This window comes from Rutidosis leptorrhynchoides, chromosome 7, assembly GCF_046630445.1.
Source record: "Rutidosis leptorrhynchoides isolate AG116_Rl617_1_P2 chromosome 7, CSIRO_AGI_Rlap_v1, whole genome shotgun sequence".
NCBI classification, from domain to species: Eukaryota; Viridiplantae; Streptophyta; class Magnoliopsida; order Asterales; family Asteraceae; genus Rutidosis; species Rutidosis leptorrhynchoides.
In genome coordinates, this window is record NC_092339.1 from 54,396,163 (window position 1) to 54,417,194 (window position 21,032).

The 21,032-nt window shown below is 32.7% G+C and overlaps 1 protein-coding gene across 2 annotated transcripts; it reads right to left on the reverse strand.

Moving 5' to 3' along the window:
- Window positions 1-8,024: 8,024 nt before the first annotated feature.
- LOC139857074 (serine/threonine-protein kinase TIO-like) lies at window positions 8,025-16,983 on the reverse strand. Of its 2 annotated transcripts, none has more exons than XM_071845790.1 (11): window positions 15,860-16,969; window positions 15,645-15,742; window positions 15,110-15,287; window positions 13,287-13,385; window positions 12,676-13,206; window positions 11,464-12,450; window positions 9,740-9,973; window positions 9,120-9,263; window positions 8,947-9,015; window positions 8,646-8,837; window positions 8,025-8,507 (listed from the first exon to the last, which is right to left on the reverse strand). In XM_071845790.1, exons 1-11 carry the CDS (start codon window positions 16,790-16,792, stop codon window positions 8,268-8,270), a joined length of 3,705 nt encoding a protein of 1,234 aa, XP_071701891.1. In that variant the 5' UTR covers window positions 16,793-16,969; the 3' UTR covers window positions 8,025-8,267. The 2 variants fall into 2 exon arrangements, 1 of the variants encoding a protein (XP_071701891.1); XR_011762337.1 differs by having other exon boundaries at window positions 8,369-8,507; window positions 8,646-8,767; window positions 15,860-16,983.
- Window positions 16,984-21,032: the final 4,049 nt, after the last annotated feature.

A 21,032-nucleotide genomic window follows, 5' to 3' on the forward strand; every position in this document is an offset into this window, starting at 1 on the left:
TAATAATTAAGCTACCTACTTCTCAACAGTGAAACCTTGAGTGCCGATAAAATGGACTGGGGAATGTTTAAATCTGGTCGATCTGAACTTTCATAAACAATGAAATATTATAGGCGATAGTGGACCCTCTTTATTCGTTATTTTCAAAAGAAGACGACGATTTTATTCTTACTTTATTAATTATTAATGTACAGATGGTGGAAATTATTTAATTCCAATGATGAGTCATCTTATGATTTAAACTATACCTACTTCAAAATCATGTGTTTTGTTGAAAAGATCAACCTTATTGTTTAATTCTTAACATTGTTACTTAGTAGTATATTAGCTATGCAGATATATGTTGATACTGATGACTGAAGCTATGTATAAAAGGATCGGCTTTCTGTAATGTGATTCGGGTTTTCCCCGAACGCGTGTATGTGCAAATGATGAGTTTCGTTGAAATAAATGATACACTGATTCAAATTTGCCGTTAAAAAAAAAGAATAGTGTAGGTAAAATGTATACGAAACTGAAACGTCCATAACATATTACTCAATTAAAATAATCAGATCATGATATAAATAATCAAAATAAGAAATGAAAATTAAAATGATATAACCGAATTGAAGGTTGAATCGGGTTTGTGATTGAAACAATTCCTTTAAACAGATTCTTCATCTGTTCCCAGGGTACACTGGTCCGAAGCAAAGTACTGCCGAGCTTGAACCGTTGCCTGAAAGGTAACCAAAACGGAGAGACCTTGTTGCAGCTGAGAGGAAAAACTAATAGTGATGGTGCTTTTAGTTTTGGTGTATCTTTCAAGAAAGCCTAAAGACTTTATTTATAGTGGAGAGTAAGGCCTTAAGTTTGTTGTCACTTTCGATGTGGGACAACTTCCGCTTTACTTATTCTTCAAGTTAATTTTGCACCAAACTAGCAACTTTGAGACTCGATATCTCATTCACCTTTAATTCGGTTTGAAAACATTTTAGGTTGTTGTGAAGCCCTCGTCAAGGACTACAAAACTCACTAAATAATTATCAATATATATAAATTTATCATATACTAATTAGTGTCCAAAGTTAGTGAAACACACACACATACACACACACTCTTGTTTTTAACCAAATTTTCCAACAATCCCCCACATGAATGGAGATCGATCTTAGAAACAACAATATTCTGATTAAGTTTCAGCGGTTGAATCTTTCATACGATAAGTAGGTGTTACCCTTTGAACTTTCGCTTATGAAAACATACTTAGTCTACTGGCTCTGAGTAGACGGCGATGTCTTTGAACTCGTCTGCCATTTGTGTAGGCGACAATACGCTTCATACAAGACTCTCTCTGACAACGTCATGTCCTCATAGTTATGTTCTTGATGGTCATGAACATTAGCCTGGTTCTGCGAGAGATTATCAATATTGTGCCCCAACAATGAGACAACCCGTCCTAATCCATAAGGACGAATACAATAACATATGATTACATTGCGAGGTATTTGACCTATATATGATACATTTTACAAACATTGCATTCATTTTTAAAAGACAAACTTTCATTTCATCGAAAGTTAACAGACATGCATACCATTTCATAATATCCAAACTATAAATGACCTAATCTGTCATTTACTTAATAATAATCTTTATTGAACTCAACGACTTGAATGCAACGTCTTTTGAAATATGCCATGAATGACTCTAAGTAATATCTTTAAAATGAGCAAATGCACAGCGGAAGATTTCTTTAATACCTGAGAATAAACATGCTTACAAGTGTCAACCAAAAGGTTGGTGAGTTCATTAGTTTATCATAAACATTCATTTCCATTATTTTAATAGACCACAAGATTTTCATTTCCATTTTTCATAAATATCATGCATCTGCATAAAAATCATTCATATGGTGAACGCTTGATAACCGAACTAACAGGATGCATATAGAATATCCCCAACAGAAACTCGTCTGTATAATATAAACTCGAAGTACTAAAGCATACCATTTTCCAGTATGGGGGGTGTTAGTGCCCGTATATCTACCTTTAGGATTCGCGTTAATTAGGGTGTCTGTTCCCTAATTCTGAGGCTACCAAGCTAAAAAGGGGCATATTCGATTTCGATAATCCAACCATAGAATGTAATTTTCGAGCACTTGTGTCTATTTCGTCAAACATTTATAAAAGCGCATGTATTCTCAGTCCCAAAAATATATATTGCAAAAGCATTTAAAAAGGGAGTAATGAAACTCACAATACGATATTTTGTAGTAAAAATATGCATACGACGGAACTGAATAATGCAGGGTTGGCCATGGATTCACGAACCTATATCAATTGTATATCTTATTAAAACATATAATGGAAATCACATAATTTCATTTATTAATTATATAATATTTATATATATTTGTTGTTGTAGTTTATATAGAATTTGTACCAGATTTTGTCTCTATATATATATATATATATATATATATATATATATATATATATATATATATATATATATATATATATATGTTAATATGTTTATTATATAATTATAGGTAATATAAATATATTTTATGTACAAAATCTTTATTTGTTATAATATAATAATAATAATCATAATACTTTTAATAATTATAATATTGGTAATACTAATAGTTATAAATTGATACCAATACTAATATTAATGATATTAATAATAGTTTGTGTTATTTTTATAATAAAAATAATAATAATAATCATATTCATAATAGTAATAATAATCTATGTATATTATAATAACAAACACAAAAATAGATCATCTATATTACCAACTTCTAATCATAACCTTCCATTAAAATAAATCCTTCAAATCTTGACCATTAGATTAAACATCTAAAAATTATGACCTCATAAACACCTATCATCATTATTTATTTACCCAAATACCCTCAAAATACATTTCTTAAAAAAACATGGGCTAGAATTCTGTAACGACCCGGATTTTTCAGATCGTTTTATACATATGAGATTAATATTTACATAAATTAAACATTACTAACATGATAAGAAATCCAAATTGTTGAGTCTTGTGTTTTTGAAAAGAGTTTTACACAACGTTTGACCGTCCAATTTGACCGATGATATCACGAACTATATAACATACGATAATTATACGATTTTGTACATATATGTATTTATACATATTTAACTTGATTTAAGGATGGTTTAACATCTCATTGTGTATTAATAACAATGAGTTATAAGTATACTTTGAGACTACTAACTTAAGTTTTCAAAACGGTAACTATACGTAACGTTCTTTGACATATATACCTATAACCTATAATGCTTATACAAGTATCATATAAATACGTATTTAATCACTTTTAAAGGGCTTAAATACATAAAACAATATAAGTATATTCACAAAAATAGTTATATTTGAATTCTCGTTCCGTTTCCTCAAGATTTCTACAAGTATATCAAAGGTATATGTAACCGTATCATACCCAGCTTCTATACGTATTTACTATTGGTATACACACATCACAATCACTTTATTAGAAGCCATGAGTTAGCAAATTTTGGATCTTAGCATGCATGATTAATCGACTTGGCATATTACAAGACTTTTGCACAATATTACAAACTTATACATCATTCCACCACCATTTATACTCCATTCCATTTTCATTTTTACTACACATTTTCTCTAGCTAAAAACACCTACTTGTAAGCTTCATTCACCTCTAAGAAATCCTGCAAAAACTCTCTCAAGAATCACCTTAATAACCATCATATTAAGATCAAACAAGAACACTACAAGATACTACTTTCATTTCAAGTCTATATTCTAAGTTTACTTCCAATCTTTCAATCTAACTTCACCACTCTTTAGGATCAAGAGTTATACTTCCTTTCCAGTAGCTTTATCCAAGTAATTTGAGATAGTAACCTTATTCATAATCTTATTCGATTCATATTTATATAGCTATCTTATTTTGAGTTATAAATTATAACAACAAGAACATAGTTTGAATGATTTCAAACTTATTCGCAAACTAAATAGATCCTTCTAACTTGACTTTTAAAACACTTCAAGACCTGCAATATATCATAATAATATGCTAACTTAACAAGATACAACTTGATTTTACAAAGAACACCTTAAAGCTGAATCTACGTCGTCGGAGTGCAACCGGGGGCTGTTTTGGGTTGGATAACTAAAAACCATCTTAAACTTTGAATTGGAAGTTTATATTCTGGAAAAATGATATTTCTTATGAATATGTTAACATATAAAAATCTCATGGTTTAACTCAAAGTGTAAGTATTTTTTAAAAATGATCATTTAGATGTTGTTTTTACGACGGAAATGACCACTTTCATAAGATTCACCTAAGTTTGACCTATAACCTGTGATTTTAAATACAAACCAATATATTTACTGTTCATATTCATAAATAATGGCTCGATCCAAGGAAGTGGCAAGTTGAACCAACAAAAACGGAGTTGTATTGAAGAAACTACGGCTAAAACAAAATCGGGTATCCGAAGCTAGTTTAGCTACGAAAATATTTCGAGTAAAACTAAACTAATCATATCTTTGCTAATTAATATGATATTTTATATATATTTACTCATAATTTGATTTTATATATTTCAGGACCACCCGTAAATAACACGTAAAGATTAATTATAAGACCTCATGATTGTACACAACACGTCATTTGACAATACGGTACTTTGGGTCACGATTTTAAATCATAAGACACCATGTACACAACACGTCATTTGACAACACGGTACCATGGGTCAAGATTAATTCTGATCCATACGAATACAATGAGGTCTTTATTTTATTAAGCAACTAATTGTGGACCACTAACATCGGACTGCTAACTACGGAATAATAGATATTAAAAGTATTACAAGTATATATGTAACGATTATTTGAAAAGAAAACATGTTGATATATTATATATGGTTAGGTTCGTGATATCTATCGGAGACCAGGTCGTGTTATATATCTTCAAGGCAAAAGTGAGTATATAGTCCCACTTTTAAACTCTAAATATTTCGGGATGAGAATACATGCATTTTATGATTTACGTTATGGACACAAGTGATAAAAAAATATATTCTACGTTGAGTTGTACCACCGGCATATTTCTCTATAGCTTGGTAATTACTATTTACATGTGGTATTGTAAACGCGAATCCTGTTGATAGATCTATCGGGCTGACAACCCCAACCGGACTGGACGACCAGTATTCAACGGTTGTACAGTACTTCGTTTCGGTGACTACACTTGGTACAGTGTAGTGAGATTTCATAATAAAGGGAATATGCGACGTTGATTAAATGTTAAGTATGATTACCAAGTGCTCAACCACTTAGAATATTTTTATTAAAATGTTTATGAATATGAAATCTTGTGGTCTATATTTATAACGCTGCTAGCATTAAACCTATATCTCACCAACTTTATGTTGATGTTTTAAGCATGTTTATTCTCAGGTGATAAATAAAAGATTCCGCTGCATTATGCTGAATTTAAGCAAGATTTGGAGTATGCATATTTGTGTCAAAAATAAAACTGCATTCCGGAAGATTTGTAATGTGAAATATGTTGGAAATCGTATTTGTAGTGACCCGAACTTTTCCATGTTTATATATATTAATTGAGATTGATATTTACATGATTAAATGTTTCCAACATGTTAAGCAATCAAACTTGTTAAGACTTGATTAATTGAAATATGTTTCATATAGACAATTGACCACCCAAGTTGACCGGCGATTCACGAACGTTAAAACTTGTAAAAACGACATGACGATATATATATGGATATACAAATGGTTAACATGAGATTATGATAAGTAAGTATCTCCATAAGTATATTAACAATGAGTTATATACATATAAACAAGACTACTAACTTAAGGATTTCGAAACGAGACATATATGTAACGATTATCGTTGTAACAACATTTAAATGTATATATATCATATTAAGATATATTAATATATCATAATATCATGATAATATAATAATTTAACATCTCATTAGATATAATAAACAATGGGTTAACAACATTAATTGAGATCGTTAACTTAAAGGTTTCAAAACAACACTTACATGTAACGACTAACGATGACTTAACGACTCAATTAAAATGTATATACATGTAGTGTATTTAGATGTATTAAAATACTTTTGGAAGACTTCAAGACATATATCAAAACACTCATACTTAACGAAAATGGTTACAGTTACTTTCCCATTCTTTTCTTTCATCAAGAATTCTAGTCGTATTCTTACCCGTATTATACACAGCTTCAAAACGTACTTACTATGGGTATATACCAATAGGACCTAGCATGGGATTCCACTCTTGATTATGTCATGTATGACTAATCAATTTTAACTTCTACCATGAGCTAGTCAACTAACTAGAACTTCTTTTAACCCCACTCACCACTCACCAATATACATGCATCACACGTGTATGACACGTGCACAATAATGCACAATTAATGGAATATTAAGTATGCCACCCATGCATCCAAACATTTCAATGCGCTATAATCCGTGTGCACAATAAAGAGACGGCGCGCTATAAGGAGAAACACGCCAATGACTCTTCGGCGCCATAAACAATAGCGCCATCTATAATGGCATTACCAAGCGCCAGACCTATTATACCAGAAAAGCCGAATCAACGACTATAACGTGGAATCCACATGCATAGTATAAAACAAACAGTATGGTGGTTGGCACGATCCCAACACTGTACAATCACCAGAACGTATGGCGGTTTGCACGACGGCTGTGGTAGAAAGCTGGCAGACTGCGTGGGAACCGCCTACACTTTTCAGAAAAAGAGTACGATTTGGAAAAAAATATGTTACCTTTATCCTATTACGTGGCAATAAGGACAAAAGGGATTTGGCTATAAATAAGGCACAAAACCTTTATTACACACAAGTTCTCAAGACCCTCGAATTACTCCTTAGACTAATTTATGCTTGATCAACCATCAAAATGATTTTAAGAAATTAAGGGAGCCAAAAAGCCGCAAAAGAGGCAATTGTAACTTTGTCATTTGAATTAAGTATAAACAAATTACCATTCCAGCTAACCCGACCTTTAAATGCTCCAACATACTATCCTGCTCCCAAAAATCCGCTAGTTTTAAGACCATATTTATCCGTGATGGGCGTATTGGCGTGTTGCTGGGTGGGGGTGGGGTGCTTGATGAGCGTGCTTCCAGACTGCTGTGTAATGGGTGGCGTGCTGAGTGGCGTGTTGGGTGATGTGTTGAACTTTGATTGGAAGTCGGGTGAAATATTGGATAAAAATAATAAATAAATAAATACTAACCAATAGGAAGCAAGGAAAATTGCAGCACACAACTTTCTTTCCCGTGCTAGGTTGATGCACGCTCTGAGCACACGAAGGAGCACACGATGGTTATGGCGTGTTACGAGCATGTTGGCCAAGCATTTGGTGGAGCACGGAACCGTTAATGAGGGTCTAAGAAGTGGAACTTTTAGTAGATGTAGTCATGTAGGTATAGATAAAATTAATTGTCAAGTCTTGGGTCCAAATGGCTCATATTTACAAAGTTTAATGCTGCTTGTTCATTTTTATTTAGAAATAGAAGAGTACCATATGGTTAAAAAGAATTTTTAAATCCGAAGTTAGTTGATACGAATTATTGTCATTTACATTTATACCCCTATATGTGAAATTATCATTTTGCCCAATTTATCCACTAATATGTACAAAATACATAGACTATAAATATGCATTTTCCACCTCAAATTAAGATTAGACATTCAACACTTAGAACTCTAGTCTTCCTTTCTCATTTTCCCCAATATACCAAATTTCCCAACCTTGTAAAACCTTTAATCTAAATCAATCTTGACAATTTGTTGTGGTTTGATTTTGATTATGTATCTTATTAGTCTAGCATCCATGTTATTATATATTATATACATATAAACATACTGCATCATCCTTTTATCTTCACCATCACCATCACCATCGTAAACAAACACCTCACTGTTTCATTGCGTTTAACATTCCAAATTACGATGTCAGCTTAAATATAAGAATCACGCTAACCTTCATTCCAAGTTTTTTCCTTCTATTTCCCCACCTAAATTGATTAATTTCTGATACATAATTTGAGAGGATGAATATGTATATTGACTATAGGAGTTAGTAATGCTAAAGAGCTTCTTGAAAACCAAACGTACGGTTTCAATGCATTTCATAATGTTACTAATAAAAATATTACTCGGACGTGCTTACAATGCCAATAGCCACGTTGGCTATGTCGTCCTCTGGTAAGTGGCGTAGTTTTTTAATAACCTGGTACACGTCTGATGAGCGGATGATCTTTCTACAAGGTTGATGATTATGCATTAAAGCTAATGCCATAAGACTTGTACGTAGCGGTGACTCATTAATAGCATATGTCCTGCTTGGCTCCAGTGCAACAACTGAGTAATCTGCCACCACCTTTAACAAAGCCTGCAAGAACCATGTAGAAAAAGATATATACATCACATATAGTTTATAAAGTTTGAATGTCAAAAGTGGTACTACATGAAGTGTTTGTATCAGATACATTTATTTATAAATAAATGAAAGATGGTATATAGGTATTACATTCACTGCTCCTTTAGAGATCATATCTTTAATAAGTTTGTCGGAGTGGCCAGAAAGAACGAGAAGACAACTAGAAATATTTTCCTTTTCTATGTCTGTTGTATCTTCTGAAAGAAGCATTTCTGCAAGTTGGGGTATACATATCCTTAGTTCTTCGTGAAATAAATCACTATGGAATGCTGTGAACAAAATCTGTTAAATAAATAATGAGACATAAGCACTCATCCGTTATATATAAATATAAATGTAAATAAAATATATTGTTGCAGTATAACTAGTTGAAAACACAAAGACATCTTACAGCATACAGAACATTAGTGTCCTCATCCATTAACCGACTGCCCAACAGACCAATGACGTTGTGTTTTGCCTATAATAAAAAGCAGAGCATCAAGTAATCAGGAAATAGATAGAGCGAAACACACACACGTCTGATCAATGTTGCAGAATATGGAATCATCTCGCAATACTTACCAACAAGCTATAAAAGTAGGAGCTATGGTAGCAGATATCTCCTATAACCTGCAACGTCCAGGAACGTAGAATTGGATCTTCATGAGTTAGGAAGGCTTTCAAGTGGTGTAAAATATCTGCTCCATCTATATACTTATAAAACTCCTGCATCCACATGTTCATTTATTAACACATAATAATAATAATAATGATAATGGTGATTTTTTTTTTTTTTTTTTTTTTTTTTTGAAAGGCATGATAATGGTGATATTAAAAGCAAAATAAACTTAACAAGTTAACATGGATATGCCTATTTATGTTTCTACAATATATACGCTACTAGACTACTAGGAATTGCACTATATGGAATGTCATTTATAAAAAAAAAATTTACTCGAATAAGACCTTTGAGCAGTGATTCAATTCCTTGGTTTGAACTTTGAAATCGTATTTAGGGGTTATGTACATTCAACAAGAGGGTGAAAGAATGTGGATACCAAACCGTGAGTTTCTGGAACACAGAGGAAATTTTGAATTGACTAAACTGTTTTATTTAAAATTTTCTCTTATCATACCTAGCAACTAATATGAAGTACATAAAATTAAAGATTGGGACTTGTATATATCAAGTACGTACTGACCTCATCCATTTCGGCTACCTCAGAAACTATTTCCAGAACTTTTATCTTGACTTGAGTTGGTGATGAATCATCAAGTAATCTTTTCATTAAATTTGGATTTAAGAGACCTTTCCCAACAAGTTCAACAGCCAAAGACCGATGGTCCACCATTTTGGATAGAAGGAGAAGAACGTCTTCAGTATTCTTTGACTCCAAATGTTCCAAACAATTGATTATTTGCCCAGGAAGTCCTACCTGAAGATTTAGAAGCATTCATTAATACGCAAAATTGTGCAAAAGAGAAATTAAAACTTGCACCAACACCTGCAAATTTTCTTTGCATGTGGGGCGTTTTTGATAACATAATTTGTTACAACTTCCTAGTACCAGACCCTAAAAAGTATGATAAACTGAATATATATATATATATATATATATATATATATATATATATATATATATATATATATATATATATATATATATATATATATATATATGCGCGCGTGTGCGTGGGGAAGTAAAAGATTATATGCATATAATGTTACTGTATTCTCTAAGCAAAAATCTGTGAAAATTCATTGGAAATACTAAATTTCTGTGAAAAAATATCAACATTCATAGAGAATAATATCCTTTTACAATAAAAATGTTAATGTTTTCTACAAAATCAATAACATTCATTACATAATGTTTTATGGGAAGTTGTGATGTGGTCCAGCGGTTTTACCGTCCATGCCCCGTATGGAGTTGATGTGGATTTCCTCCTGGGCACGCAGTTAGGGGGCGGGTATAGCAACTGCGGGAGATGATCGCGCGGGTGGTTAAGTCCCCTGGATGATCCCCAACTAACTAACCGTTGTCCAAAAAAAAAAAAAAAAACAAATATAATGTTTTATGGGGAAAAAATATATGTATCATTAACTACTTAGAATTTATTTTTCGAGAAAATTCATCATGAGTAATGTTATTCTTATAATAGATTTTGATTAAAAAAACATTTTTGTTCGTAAAAATTATTTTTCTTTCACGTATATCATGAAATTGTATATAAATACACCGTTAAATATACAAATGAATGGTGAAATAATATCATGGGAAATTGACAAAAATACACCATTTTTCAAAATGTTCAAACAATATACACTTTTTTAAAAAAAATTTGGCAATATACACCATTGGATCGAACATCATTTTGGTACACCACAACTATAGGGTGATCGACTATAGCTTTTTTTGCCTATAGTCGACCAAACATCAAGAAGGATTTGGTCGACCACTTCAATATGATAGTCGACTACATAGTCTATCAAACATCAACAATTAACAATTAAGCTATCAAGAAGGAGTTGGCCGACCAACTCCTCCTTGATGTTTGGTCGACTACGGGCAAAAAAGCGTCGACCACCCTATAGTTGTGGTCTACCAAAATGATGTTTGATCCAATGGTGTATATTGCCAATTTTTTTGAAAAAATTGTATATTGTTTGAACACTTTGAAAATTAGTTTATATTTGTCAATTTCCCTAATAACATTATTTATAAAGAATGTTTCACTTCCCTCTTCCCCCAGAAATCCGCTTCTCCTGGATTATTTCCCTATATCTATAGCCCGCCTTGAGGCCTCACGAACAACCACAAAGCAAGTTAGAACCTAAAAACATAAAAACAAGACTTGCGAAACAAGAAACATCCAACGACACACCTAGACTAGGATTTGAAATAACAATATATATAATATATACCTCCAAAATAATTTGAATATACTTCACCACGTCTCGAAGTACATCACTCTCCTTTGAAGTCACAAATGGAAACCCCAAAAGATAAACTACCAAAGCAACTGTTTTTGTTACTCCGTTTTTCCCTCCACCAGGTCCACCCCAACACCGTAAAAGCTTAAGATGGATATCAGATATTAAAGCACACAAATTTTTTACATGTTCACTTGTAAGCAACACCTTGCGAAAAATTGATTTGTCACCTTTAAAACACTGCTTTAATGAAACGGCTGCCCACCGAACCGCAAGAGGTGATAGTTCGATTTCATGTGGATGCTTGTTACATAACAGATCAATAAGACATTTGGAGATATCACAACCCCCCATGTCCTGAATAGCTAAAGGACCACCCCAAATCAATCTGATACACAACAAAAGCATGCACCCATCCCTGAGCCCATGCCAGTATGATTGCATACTTTTACCAGTTGTATCTCCTTGAGGGTCTGTTATTGACATCTTGAGATAATCACAAAGTGTGGCACTCGGTGGGATCAAAGGAAGGGCTATTTCACGAACTGATGTTGCAATGGGCTCATTATTTTCAAGGGAGCAAATGTATGCAAGAGCCAGCATGGCGGACATAGAATGGGGTCGAAGATTCTGTATTCCATTGCAGAAAGAATAATGGTGGGCCAGGTCAGAGAGGCGTGACTGCTGTGTTTCAGGGGACGATGTAAGCATAATAACTGCAGTATATCCTTTAGAACGATCATCTATGGATTGTGCAACTGAAGCAACCAAAAGGCAAGACTGGAGTACCACGTCACTTGGATCATATACTTTAAGTTTCAGGTTGTTTGTATCGAATGAAGTACACATAGATATTATTGAGAAAACCTCGGAGATGATTGTATTATCACCACTTCCACCAACCACTGATGAGGAACTATAGAGACCACATAAAACTCTAGCAACCGAATCATTATGGTAGCAACACCTTAAGATTATCTGAAACAAGAAAATATACCACTTCTGAGTTAATCAATGATCAGTTACTTGATCAAATTGTAATTGGTGATTTTGACCCATTAACTCATATTTGACACGTTAGATACATTCTTCAAACAAAAACAAAGGTGTTCCAGGTTATCCTTGACCCATTTTGACACATACCATATTGAGCAATTATCTAACCCTTAATTCCTAACATTACATATAAACCAAAATTATTACTTGAATTATAGAAGACCATGAGGCAACCAAGCGCTGTCGAAGACAATAGAAGATAGCAACCCTTATAGCTTCGGACCTGAGGAACGCTTGCGTCACCGTTTCAACTACTTCTTCATAATCTTTACCGATGAATGATTCACATTCATCTCCTTTAATGTTAATCCGATCCAAAGAGTGTGAATGGATTGAGGTTAATGGAAACACAGGTGCATTTTCTGTTGTACATTGAATCTCAAAAGCATCTATTAGCGACCAAATAGCCTCACATACTTCACAAGCAACATGTAATAAATTTAAGGATCCAGACATGAGACTTGTACCACAAGTCACTAAGCAAGAAATCAAATCATCCATCACACCTAAATCTTTAGCATTATCCAATATCTCTCTAAGAGTGTTTGTCACCACCTCAGCATGTTTGGTGGCCATGGAAGATTTCAGACCTTGTGCAACACTAGTTATAATAAGTCTAATGCAGGCAACCGATTCACATAGAAGTCTTCCAGATGCATCTTCAACGCAACGAGTAACCTACACAAACATAAGTTTGAGATGTAATAGCTAAAAAAATTACACATTTATTATATTAAATCTTTGGTTGAGAGTATAACCTCTTTATAGAGCTCCACTATAGCAACCCAATGCCTGATATATGAATCTCCAAACCGACTTCCAACGTTATCGAGTGACTTCTTTAAATCTGAGAAACTCTGTAAAACTAGACATTAGTGACAAGCGCAAGAACTAGGTAAAGAAAGAAATTAGGTGTAAAACTAGACATTAGTGACAAGCGCCTTAACCTGTAACTAAGTAACACCTTAAATGAAACCAATTTCCAATTCTAGCTACCCCTATTTCAATTGTTCAAATTTGAAACCTTTATTATGCCATGTTGTTTTGTTATAAAGTATAACTGATCAAGGAAAGTTAATTAGATATATGGATGCCCATGACGGTAACGGTAACTGTTACAGTTACGGTAATGGTAACGGTTACAATTACGCTAATGGTAGCGATTACGGTTACGGGGTTAAGGACACGGACACCGTCACCATTAATAGACATATAAGCCCATAGGGTTTAGATTTGACTTAGGATCCAAGTTGTATTAGCCTATATATTCAATGTAATACATTGTTTGAGATATACAATATACAATACAATTTCCTGGAATTATATGGTATCAGAGCTAGGTTGGCGTGGCGCACCCCTCTGTCACTTGAAACAATGAGTGGACCCAACTATCGTTCAAGGGGAGGCCTAAAAGGGACTTAGGTTTGAGGGGATATTTGTTGGGGTGCAAACCAAAGTCCCACATTGCTCATGAGACAAAATCAACAGAACCTAATGTAGCTCCAAAGGATAATCCCAATTATCCCATGTGGACGGCACAATCCCTTGTCACTCAATAAAGTTGCTTTTTCAGTTGCTCATACATCTTCTACAATTTGGCATAGGCGGCTTGGGCATCCACATCAACGTCTTTTACAGTTTATGCTTTTTAAATTTTGTCTTCCAGTTACAAATAGATCTTTATCAACTTTGTGCAGTTCTTGGAAAATCATCAAAATTATGTGTGTCAACTATATTTTAGATTTTAGATTTCAAAATAATAAGATTACATTTCGCAGTAATAAAATTTTAGATTTGATTTATTGTGATGTTTGGGGTCCTGCACCAGTTTTGTCTTTCGATGGATATCGATATTTCATGTTATGTGTAGATCATCACTACTAAAATAAAAAATGTTCAAACCAACTGGGGTGGTGAATTTCGCAATTTAACTTCATTTTTCTTGTCTCTTAGGCATCATCTATCGTCATTCTTGTCCTAACACGAGGGAGCAAAACGGATTTATTGAGCGTCACAATCGCCATTTTATTATTTTATTATTATTTATTATTATTTTTAAATTATTTTATTTATTTTGTATATTTTATATTTTTTAACTTTCTTATTACTTAAAAAAATTAATAATCTTTTAATTTATACAAATTTTTTGTTTTTATTAATTTTTTAAAGTTTTTTATTTATGTAATTTTCTAAGTTTTTTTATCATGTTTTAAGTTTTTTTATTTTTCATATTGAAATTGAAATTGAAATTGAAATGGTTTGAAAATGGGTTTCAACAGGTTTAGATGGACCTTCTAATATATTAATGGATTACAGTTGGGTCCATATTGGACCCATTCCCTTTGTTTTCTCGAGAGCCAATGGACTCAAATTGTTGACCCAATAGACCCAATTTTTGGAGTATTTAGCAGATAATTAAACAATTATGAACCCTAGCCAGGCCACCCATCTCTAGAATTAATTGTATGCAACTAAAAGAATATTTTGCAGTGGGTATGTGGTAAAGAAGGTTTGGAGTCATTTAAGTTACTAATGCAATTTTCTCAACTAATCACGGAAGACTCATTTCAGTAGCATATACCTGAATGAGCAAGTCATTGTAATCTGACTTTTTCCTGAGAAGAATGTTGACAGACAAGCGCATGTTATCCCAAATAATATTATCTTGCGCTCCCGTAGAATGAAGCAGTGCACCCGTAGCAACTAAATTTGAAAGAACTTTCAGCTCGGCCTGGTTCGACTCGGGAACATCTTCATCCCTGTGGTCATAAGTCATTAACTCATTATCAACACAGACATTTTGGGAACCTGTTGATTATCTATACATTAGATATGATAAGTGGATGTTTAAATGTGTCTAATCTCAAACACTTAAATATTCATGAACTTTTGAAATTTACAAAGATGTCACTGATGTAGTTGAATAAAGTCCTATGCATGAAGAATTCTACCCAAATATTTACCAAGGTGGTAACAAATTAAATACTCAGTATAATTAGAAGCTAAAGCAGTAAGTAAATTATTAAGCATTTAATCTTAATTATGCAGATGTTATTACACTATAATATATAATATATTCTTGTTATGAGTGTCACATATAAGGGTAAAGAGATAACCAAGACTCAGGCAAACAAATCGGTGTCCAATTTCCTCGAGATAAAGTCACTTCTGATTGGATCTCATGATTGCTACCCTCATCGCCATCATATAGTAACTGCAAAGTATAACCAATCATTAATTGTCATTTATGTAGTATAATTTATTTAATAAAACAATTACTTTTCTTTAAATGGACACAATGAAGGAAACTTTGAGATGTGTATATAGTTACCTGCAATTTTAAGGCTTTCTCAAGTTCTAGTAATACCACATCCATCGATGGGCGTCCTTGTCGATCTTCCAGCAGACACTGATATGCAATACGTGAAAACTTTTTCATGGAGTTGGTGTTCATGTACTCACTCAAGGTAGGATCAATTATCCGATTTAATGTGTCCTCTCTATAGAAGGTCTGGGCCAGTTGAGGTAATAATCTTTGTTTACTCACTCTATCCTTATAGAAGCATGACCGGCCACATAGGACTTCAAACAGTACGACACCGAACGAATAAACGTCCGACTCTTTGGTTAATATCCCAGAACGTTGGTAAGCAGGATCAACATATCCACCTGTTCCAACCACATTGGTGAAGATACACATATCATTTTCGTTGGCACAACCTATTCTAGAAAGACCAAAATCCGTGATCATTGCCCTCCAGTTACTATCCAAGAGAACATTGGCACTTTTAATGTCTCTATGTATAACTCGCTCATGTTCTGCAACGTGGTTGTGTAAATGATCTAAACCACGTGCTGCATCAACGCATATATTTAGTCGCTGCATCCATGTCAGCTGACACGTTGAATCAGGAGACGTACGTAGATACTTGTCTAGGCTACCGCGATGTGCGTACTCGTAGATAAGAACTTTTTCAGGTCCTTGGTTGCAAAAACCGAGAAGGGATATGAGGTTTGGATGTTTATAACGAGTTAGCAATTGAATCTCTGTTGAGAATTCCTTAAGGCCCTGACCAGAAATTCTAGCATCGAGTCGCTTTATAGCAACAGTGGTTGGTTCCCTTTCACCGGAGAGTGAGAGTCGTCCCTTATAAACAGGGCCATACCCGCCCTCTCCGATGATAGTTGTGAAGTTTTCGGTGGCTTCTTTTATATGCTCAAATGGAATACTGAGATGCTCCAAGTCTTTAAACGGCATGGCCATGGGTAATGATCAAAAGATTAATGGTGAAGGAAGAAATTAAAAAAAATTTGTTGAAAAAGATTAGCATAACTACATATGAATCAAAAGAAAGATAAGACAGCACTATTTGATGGATGGATGAATGATGACTAATGATAATAAGTGACTTTACTTTTCTAGTAATGGAAATGGTAATAATTGTTTAATCCTTAATAATTAAGCTACCTACTTCTCAACAGTGAAACCTTGAGTGCCGATAAAATGGACTGGGGAATGTTTAAATCTGGTCGATCTGAACTTTCATAAACAATGAAATATTATAGGCGATAGTGGACCCTCTTTATTCGTTATTTTCAAAAGAAGACGACGATTTTATTCTTACTTTATTAATTATTAATGTACAGATGGTGGAAATTATTTAATTCCAATGATGAGTCATCTTATGATTTAAACTATACCTACTTCAAAATCATGTGTTTTGTTGAAAAGATCAACCTTATTGTTTAATTCTTAACATTGTTACTTAGTAGTATATTAGCTATGCAGATATATGTTGATACTGATGACTGAAGCTATGTATAAAAGGATCGGCTTTCTGTAATGTGATTCGGGTTTTCCCCGAACGCGTGTATGTGCAAATGATGAGTTTCGTTGAAATAAATGATACACTGATTCAAATTTGCCGTTAAAAAAAAAGAATAGTGTAGGTAAAATGTATACGAAACTGAAACGTCCATAACATATTACTCAATTAAAATAATCAGATCATGATATAAATAATCAAAATAAGAAATGAAAATTAAAATGATATAACCGAATTGAAGGTTGAATCGGGTTTGTGATTGAAACAATTCCTTTAAACAGATTCTTCATCTGTTCCCAGGGTACACTGGTCCGAAGCAAAGTACTGCCGAGCTTGAACCGTTGCCTGAAAGGTAACCAAAACGGAGAGACCTTGTTGCAGCTGAGAGGAAAAACTAATAGTGATGGTGCTTTTAGTTTTGGTGTATCTTTCAAGAAAGCCTAAAGACTTTATTTATAGTGGAGAGTAAGGCCTTAAGTTTGTTGTCACTTTCGATGTGGGACAACTTCCGCTTTACTTATTCTTCAAGTTAATTTTGCACCAAACTAGCAACTTTGAGACTCGATATCTCATTCACCTTTAATTCGGTTTGAAAACATTTTAGGTTGTTGTGAAGCCCTCGTCAAGGACTACAAAACTCACTAAATAATTATCAATATATATAAATTTATCATATACTAATTAGTGTCCAAAGTTAGTGAAACACACACACATACACACACACTCTTGTTTTTAACCAAATTTTCCAACAATCCCCCACATGAATGGAGATCGATCTTAGAAACAACAATATTCTGATTAAGTTTCAGCGGTTGAATCTTTCATACGATAAGTAGGTGTTACCCTTTGAACTTTCGCTTATGAAAACATACTTAGTCTACTGGCTCTGAGTAGACGGCGATGTCTTTGAACTCGTCTGCCATTTGTGTAGGCGACAATACGCTTCATACAAGACTCTCTCTGACAACGTCATGTCCTCATAGTTATGTTCTTGATGGTCATGAACATTAGCCTGGTTCTGCGAGAGATTATCAATATTGTGCCCCAACAATGAGACAACCCGTCCTAATCCATAAGGACGAATACAATAACATATGATTACATTGCGAGGTATTTGACCTATATATGATACATTTTACAAACATTGCATTCATTTTTAAAAGACAAACTTTCATTTCATCGAAAGTTAACAGACATGCATACCATTTCATAATATCCAAACTATAAATGACCTAATCTGTCATTTACTTAATAATAATCTTTATTGAACTCAACGACTTGAATGCAACGTCCTTTGAAATATGCCATGAATGACTCTAAGTAATATCTTTAAAATGAGCAAATGCACAGCGGAAGATTTCTTTAATACCTGAGAATAAACATGCTTACAAGTGTCAACCAAAAGGTTGGTGAGTTCATTAGTTTATCATAAACATTCATTTCCATTATTTTAATAGACCACAAGATTTTCATTTCCATTTTTCATAAATATCATGCATCTGCATAAAAATCATTCATATGGTGAACGCTTGATAACCGAACTAACAGGATGCATATAGAATATCCCCAACAGAAACTCGTCTGTATAATATAAACTCGAAGTACTAAAGCATACCATTTTCCAGTATGGGGGGTGTTAGTGCCCGTATATCTACCTTTAGGATTCGCGTTAATTAGGGTGTCTGTTCCCTAATTCTGAGGCTACCAAGCTAAAAAGGGGCATATTCGATTTCGATAATCCAACCATAGAATGTAATTTTCGAGCACTTGTGTCTATTTCGTCAAACATTTATAAAAGCGCATGTATTCTCAGTCCCAAAAATATATATTGCAAAAGCATTTAAAAAGGGAGTAATGAAACTCACAATACGATATTTTGTAGTAAAAATATGCATACGACGGAACTGAATAATGCAGGGTTGGCCATGGATTCACGAACCTATATCAATTGTATATCTTATTAAAACATATAATGGAAATCACATAATTTCATTTATTAATTATATAATATTTATATATATTTGTTGTTGTAGTTTATATAGAATTTGTACCAGATTTTGTCTCTATATATATATATATATATATATATATATATATATATATATATATATATATATATATATATATATATATATATATATATGTTAATATGTTTATTATATAATTATAGGTAATATAAATATATTTTATGTACAAAATCTTTATTTGTTATAATATAATAATAATAATCATAATACTTTTAATAATTATAATATTGGTAATACTAATAGTTATAAATTGATACCAATACTAATATTAATGATATTAATAATAGTTTGTGTTATTTTTATAATAAAAATAATAATAATAATCATATTCATAATAGTAATAATAATCTATGTATATTATAATAACAAACACAAAAATAGATCATCTATTTTTAAGAAATGTATTTTGAGGGTATTTGGGTAAATAAATAATGATGATAGGTGTTTATGAGGGTATATTATAATAACAAACACAAAAATAGATCATCTATATTACCAACTTCTAATCATAACCTTCCATTAAAATAAATCCTTCAAATCTTGACCATTAGATTAAACATCTAAAAATTATGACCTCATAAACACCTATCATCATTATTTATTTACCCAAATACCCTCAAAATACATTTCTTAAAAAAACATGGGCTAGAATTCTGTAACGACCCGGATTTTTCCGATCGTTTTATACATATGAGATTAATATTTACATAAATTAAACATTACTAACATGATAAGAAATCCAAATTGTTGAGTCTTGTGTTTTTGAAAAGAGTTTTACACAACGTTTGACCGTCCAATTTGACCGATGATATCACGAACTATATAACATACGATAATTATACGATTTTGTACATATATGTATTTATACATATTTAACTTGATTTAAGGATGGTTTAACATCTCATTGTGTATTAATAACAATGAGTTATAAGTATACTTTGAGACTACTAACTTAAGTTTTCAAAACGGTAACTATACGTAACGTTCTTTGACATATATACCTATAACCTATAATGCTTATACAAGTATCATATAAATACGTATTTAATCACTTTTAAAGGGCTTAAATACATAAAACAATATAAGTATATTCACAAAAATAGTTATATTTGAATTCTCGTTCCGTTTCCTCAAGATTTCTACAAGTATATCAAGGGTATATGTAACCGTATCATACCCAGCTTCTATACGTATTTACTATTGGTATACACACATCACAATCACTTTATTAGAAGCCATGAGTTAGCAAATTTTGGATCTTAGCATGCATGATTAATCGACTTGGCATATTACAAGACTTTTGCACAATATTACAAACTTATACATCATTCCACCACCATTTATACTCCATTCCATTTTCATTTTTACTACACATTTTCTCTAGCTAAAAACACCTACTTGTAAGCTTCATTCACCTCTAAGAAATCCTGCAAAAACTCTCTCAAGAATCACCTTAATAACCATCATATTAAGATCAAACAAGAACACTACAAGATACTACTTTCATTTCAAGTCTATATTCTAAGTTTACTTCCAATCTTTCAATCTAACTTCACCACTCTTTAGGATCAAGAGTTATACTTCCTTTCCAGTAGCTTTATCCAAGTAATTTGAGATAGTAACCTTATTCATAATCTTATTCGATTCATAT

Excerpts from the sequence above, each read along its gene's own strand:
- LOC139857074 (XM_071845790.1), bottom strand. The coding sequence starts at position 16,792 with ATGGCCATGCCGTTTAAAGACTTGGAGCATCTCAGTATTCCATTTGAG. Across the intron at positions 15,288-15,644 it reads ATTTGTTTGCCTGAGTCTTG|GGATGAAGATGTTCCCGAGT; the intron begins GTTATCTCTTTA and ends TTATGACCACAG. Across the intron at positions 8,508-8,645 it reads TCTCTAAAGGAGCAGTGAAT|GCTTTGTTAAAGGTGGTGGC; the intron begins GTAATACCTATA and ends TGGTTCTTGCAG.